This window comes from Portunus trituberculatus, chromosome 47 (genome assembly GCF_017591435.1).
Source record: "Portunus trituberculatus isolate SZX2019 chromosome 47, ASM1759143v1, whole genome shotgun sequence".
In the NCBI taxonomy this organism is placed as follows: Eukaryota; Metazoa; Arthropoda; class Malacostraca; order Decapoda; family Portunidae; genus Portunus; species Portunus trituberculatus.
This window is the reverse complement of record NC_059301.1, coordinates 12,715,549-12,721,524: the sequence shown is the minus strand read 5'-3', so window position 1 is coordinate 12,721,524 and position 5,976 is coordinate 12,715,549. Positions and strand designations below refer to the sequence as shown.

The window sequence follows — 5,976 nt, the reverse complement described above, 5'->3', positions numbered from 1 at the left end:
TCTAACCTCCATAAACCCTTCCTAACGTCAATAGAATCGTCCAAGCCTACCCAAAACTCAAGGTAAAAAATGGTTTTCAATACTGAAAGGTGTTAAAATAAGTTTCCTCTGCACCACAGTGAAGATTCAGCTATTCCGTCCACACCACTAATGCAACAATTAACAACAGTATCTTCACTCTCATTTCTTTCTCTTAAAAACTGGAATTACGTGTCTTTTTGCCTCCTCACCAGGACCTGAACTATTTCAAAACTATCAATAAATTTTTGAAATTAAATTAGTCAACTTCTGTTTCTTCTCCTTTGTCTTATCACTGATGCAACAATTAACCAGTACCTTCACTCTCTCATTTCTCTCACTTACAAACTGGAATTACGTATCTCTTTTTTTCTCTCTCTTTCACACCAGGACCTGAACTATTTCAAAACTATCAACAAATCTTCGAAACTAGATATGTCAACTTGTATTTCTTTTCCTTTATATTATCACTGATGCAACAATTAACCAGTACTTTCACTCTTTCATTTCTCATATGCACACTGAAAATACGTGTCTTTTTTCTCCTCCCACCAGGACTTGAACTATTTCAAAACTATCAACAAATCTTCGAACTAAATTGGTAAACTTCTCTCCCTTCTCCATTGCCTTTTCCAGTCATTTTTTGGGGGAGAGAATCTGGCATCTTGAGTACTTTTCCTGTTTATGACTTTGAGAAAGACTACTTGGAGATTAAAACGCCATTATGGTAAAGATACCGAGCTGACCATAAGGACAAAGATAGTGACGATGAGGACAAAGACAGTAACGAAGAGGACAAACACAGTAACGACGAAGATCAAGACAGCAACGACAAGGAAAAATACAGTAACGATGAGGACAAAGATAGTAACAACGAGGATCAAAACAAGGCAGTAACGATGGGGACAAAGATGGTAACGCCGAGGACAGAGAAGGCAACACTAAGACCAGGTAATCATGAAGAGACACATACAACACATAGATAAAGCCAAAAAGGGGAGGGAGATTGAGGTACTGAAAGTGTGACCGTGACAATGAGTGGACAGAAATGAGAGAAGTGATTGAATAGAAGTTACATAAGAAAAAGTAAAAAAGAGAGAGAGAGAGAGAGAGAGAGAGAGAGAGAGAGAGAGAGAGAGAGAGAGAGAGAGAGAGAGAGAGAGAGAGAGAGAGAGAGAGAGAGAGAGAAGAAGCGTACATGAAAGTGTGGTTGGTGAACAAACTCAAAATCTCAAACCTCAAAACAGCGACAAAACAAACAGACAGACGTACACACAAGATATAGACAGACATACAAACACACAGACAAACCTAAAAAAAAAATATATATATCACAGAGACAGAAACAGACACAGATGAACAAGAAACATCAATAAACAGAGAATAAAGACAACAAAGGCACGTAAAATAGCAAGTAATGAAACGCCAAAAATTAAGAAACATTAAAAAAAAAAAAGAATGTCCCTTTGCAAACACGAAACTGCAGCAAATGTTTAAAATAGAATGCGCAGCAGCTGACCCTCCAAAAGAAAAGAAATGGATGTACATCGTAAATCACACAAAACAAATCACCAGAAACGAAAACAGAAAACGCTCAACGACGGCAAAAATAAGAGAGAGAGAGAGAGAGAGAGAGAGAGAGAGAGAGAGAGAGAGAGAGAGAGAGAGAGAGAGAGGATTTTTGAGACTAAAGACTCATTGAAGTGTTCCCCTCTATTGAAGACATTAGAAAAACTCGAACGATTTATACGTTTGAATGGAAACCGTCTGTGTGTGTGTGTGTGTGTGTGTGTGTGTGTGTGTGTGTGTGTGTGTGTGTGTGTGTGTGCATGATCAGAGCCTGAGCGCCGGTCAATGATAAGTCAGAATCTCAGCAGGGCATGGAATAAGACGTTCTTTCATCACAAAATCAAGTGTTTCCTCAGTCATGACGTTACGAGTCACTTCAAAGGCTTGGCTGCTCCATGAAGGCAACGCTCACTGACTGACGGTTTGCGTTTGGCTGGGATTTGTTGGATGAGGGAAAAAGGGAAGGATGGACGAGGCTGTGGCCGGTGAATGCTGCCATATTGATAAGGCCTCGACGGCTGCCTGGGTAAGCGTGGTCAGAAAAACGGTTCTCATACCAGTATCAGAATAACAGCAATGACAATGGCGTATAATTCAAAGGACTGTATTCTCAAAACTTTTCAGCGCCTCATTATAACCTATTTTAACAGCCTGAAGTGAAAGTTATAAGAATTTTTCAATGGTGTTTTCATAATTTCAGTGATATTTCAATGGAAAGGAACGCTCATGGAAACTCAGTTAGTCATCTCTGTGCCTCTGAATACAATCCTAGCGGGAGGTCAAATCGTATCGGGATATAAACACATGAGCGACGTGGAATTTGAAGGTTTGAATGCTGGGAAATACATATGGCTTTCCGATCCGAACAGAAATACATTTAGAGTTTAGAGGTTCTGTGATAACCAGAGTTGACAAGCACAGAGGATAAACTTCACTGAGATATAACAATGGATTCTTAAAACCAAAAGACATTTAAGATCTGACAAGGCTGTTTGATTTCACAATATTTGATTGATTTTGTGAGTGTAAAGTATAAGTTTGTTGGTGTATAAGGCATGGTGTGGTCTTCAGGAGTGGTGCAGCAGCCTAGTTCAGTGCGGCTTTCAAGGGAGGCAGCAATCAGTCAGGCACAGCTTCAGTTCAATGCAGTGCCAGTGTGTTATCCCTTGTGGCACTCCATGCATCGTCCACACTCCCTCCATCACGACACCCACGCCTGGCAGAGTAGTTCAGCGAGCAAGGTTACACTGCCATTGCCTGATGTGTTGGTGAGTGGCTGGCTGACGTAATACAGTCTGAAAACGTGCTGTAAATTGGTTTTATTTCCTTACCAAACCTTTGCTTCCCTCACAAACCACGGGTTATTCACACACAAATAGCCAGATCCCTTACAGACAAATGAGGGTTATGGTAAACAAACTCAATTTCCGAACCAATAAGAGGAAAGGTGAATATTTGAGCCAATCAGTGGATCACAGCATCGCCCAGTGACAGTGTTGCCATGCTCGCCTGGCTTGCGTCACTCACTTCTCGGTTTTTTCCTTCACTTCTTGATGCATTCACTGGGTCACGACACTTTTCCTAGACTTATCGTGAAGAAATATGGTCACTCCAGCAGAGGTTTGTATTTAATCCCTTTAATCTTTTCCTCACTTCTTTTGTTGTGTATTACGAAGCTCCATGATACACTCACTGCCTTACGACAGCACTGTGTTGACCAGCTTCATGAAGAATAGTTAGGCCGTGTAGCAGGAAACACCACCAATACACCTCGAACCTTTTCCTCGCTTCTTTCTCCTGCTACGAGGTCTCTTCACTCAATTCCTGCATTATGGTCAGTCAACACGTTAGAGATAGAAAAAATGTTGGAAAGCGTAGCAGTGACCTTTACCTGTATTACAACTTTCACTCTTTCCTAAAAGTTTTCCTCCTATTACGTAAACTCTTGATGCACTGACCACTCACTGACTACGTTACGTTCTTAAGCTACAACAACCCTGTTCGACTCATTGTGATGGAAGATATTGGCGCCGGGCAGCAGTGACCTGTATTATTACCTTTAATCCCCACGGCGGCCACTAAATGTCACATCCCTTGACGACCTACAACCTGCCGCAGATCTAGAGTGGCAGCGGCGGCCGTCAACTCGGAGCTTGGTGGCTATCAGTGGCGTGAGGGACGGCAAGTGTAGCGGCCGTGAATGCCAACTTTATAGAAGCGACCATTAGAAAGCGAAACGACAAGTAGATCAATGGGCATAATGGAGCGTTTCATTTGCAGATGGTGAGAGCGTTCAGCGGCCACCACCCAGCACCAGCGCACAGCATCCAACAGCCAACCACATAGTCAGCCAGCCAGTCAGCCAGTCAGCCAGCCAGCCTTGCATTCCTGTGTTGTATCATGAGTGCGAGGCCTGACTGAGATGGGTGGCTAGTGTGTGTGTGTGTGTGTGTGTGTGTGAGAGAGAGAGAGAGAGAGAGAGAGAGAGAGAGAGAGAGAGAGAGAGAGAGAGAGAGAGAGAGAGAGAGAGAGAGAGAAGGACACAGTGACAGAATGACAGTGGAAGCCGGTTTTTCTTTTCCTAACTTGTTTTTTCTTTCCTGTGAGCTAGGTCAGTGTCCTTGACATGTAGCAAAAAAAGACAAAAAACGATCGAGAAGGAGACACAGACTTCGAAACTCCAAACTTCGAACACACACACACACACACACACATTGATCCCTTTCATTTGGCTAACTCTCTCGAGCCTGCACGGGGACTAGCATTCTAAGCTGACCCCTTTTTTCTATACTCTTCCTCTTACTCTTGGCCAGCTTTCCTCTCTTACATGAAAAAAAGCGCACACAGACACAAACGCACAAACCAAAGTAAATCCTTAAACATAAAGAAAAAAAAGAACTGTCCTTTAGCAACCACCCAACCACTGACCCAGCCAGCCACCGACTCAGCCAGCCACCGATCCAGCCAAGCCAGCCAGCGACTCAGCCAGCCACCGATCCAGCCAACCAGCGACCCAGCCAGCCATCGACCCAACCACCCAGCCAGTGACCCAGCCAGCCAGCGACCCAGCCAGCCACCGACCCAACCACCCAGCCAATGATCCAGCCAGCCAGCGACCCAGCCAGCGACCCAACCAGCCACCTACCCAACCACCCAGCCAGTGATCCAGCCAGCCACCGACACAACCACCCAGCCAGCGACTCAGCCAGCCACCGACCCAGCCAGCCAGCGACCCAGCCACCTAACCACCGACCCAGCCAGCTAGCGACCCAGCCAGCGACTCAGCCAGCCAGCGACCCAGCCAGCCAGCGACCCAGCCAGCCACAGATCCAGCCAGCCAACGACCCAGCCAGCCACCGATCCAGCCAGCCAGTGACCCAACCATCCAGCCAGCGACCCAGCCACCTAACCACCGACCCAGTCAGCTAGAGACTCAGCCAGCCACCGACCCAACCAGAGATCCAGGCAGCCAGCGACCCAACTAACCTCTTTTATTTTCGTTTTTTTCTCTCTGTTTAACATTCAACACAAATTACATATTAAGGAATTATTTTAAGTATTTGTCCTCCTTCGAAAAAATGAAAAAAGACATTCTGAAATATATACATTACTGACTCTCCACCGACCCAGCCAGCCAGCCAACCATCCCAGAAGCAGCTGTAATAACACCCAGTCACTTCATTCCCTTCTGCTGTTCTGTTTTGTCTTTCGCTATGGAGAGAGAAAATCGAAGGAGAAGGAAAAGATATAAAAGTAAATATCCCTTTTTATCCCTTTCCTCTCTCTCTCCCTCTATCTCTTTCTCTCTCTTTCTCTCTTCCCAGTCTCTCAGCGACGTCACACATTCCTTACGTCGCCTTAAATCTCATCTGGTACATTGTGGATTTAGAGAGAGAGGCTAAGAGAGGATGGGAAGAAAGCTCTGGTGTCTGTCTTTATCTCTGGCTGTCTGTCTGTATGTATGTATGTATGTCTATAACTTCACCTGTCTGTCTACCTGAGAGAGAGAGAGAGAGAGAGAGAGAGAGAGAGAGAGAGAGAGAGAGAGAGAGAGAGAGAGCCGCTTTCCCACTCACCAAGCACAAGAGAAGGAACACAAGGCATCCAGACACGTGTTATTGGGACACGATTTCTCTCCCTCCCGCTCTCCCTCCTCTCCCTCGCCTCCTCTCCCTCCTCCCTCCCAAATATACTACATCTCAGGAGATATACGGCCGCTGTAATATTAAACTCTTCCCAGCGCTCTCTCTCTCTCTCTCTCTCTCTCTCTCTCTCTCTCTCTCTCTCTCTCTCTCTCTCTCACTTTTATTGAATCCATCGTTTGTTTTGTATCTAATTCGTTTTTGTTTCGTTTTTTCCACACGTATATTCCTTCTCTCTCTCTCTTTC

At 44.9% G+C, this 5,976-nt stretch overlaps 1 protein-coding gene across 1 annotated transcript in view; it reads left to right on the top strand.

Moving 5' to 3' along the window:
* The first annotated feature begins 4,683 nt into the window (after window positions 1–4,683).
* Window positions 4,684–5,976, top strand: part of LOC123498150 (mucin-1-like) — a 10,835-nt gene continuing 9,542 nt past the window's right edge. Inside the window, exon 1 of the mRNA XM_045245321.1 lies at window positions 4,684–5,007. Within this exon, the coding sequence (XP_045101256.1) occupies window positions 4,684–5,007 (324 nt within the window). The remainder of the gene's footprint in view (window positions 5,008–5,976) is intronic.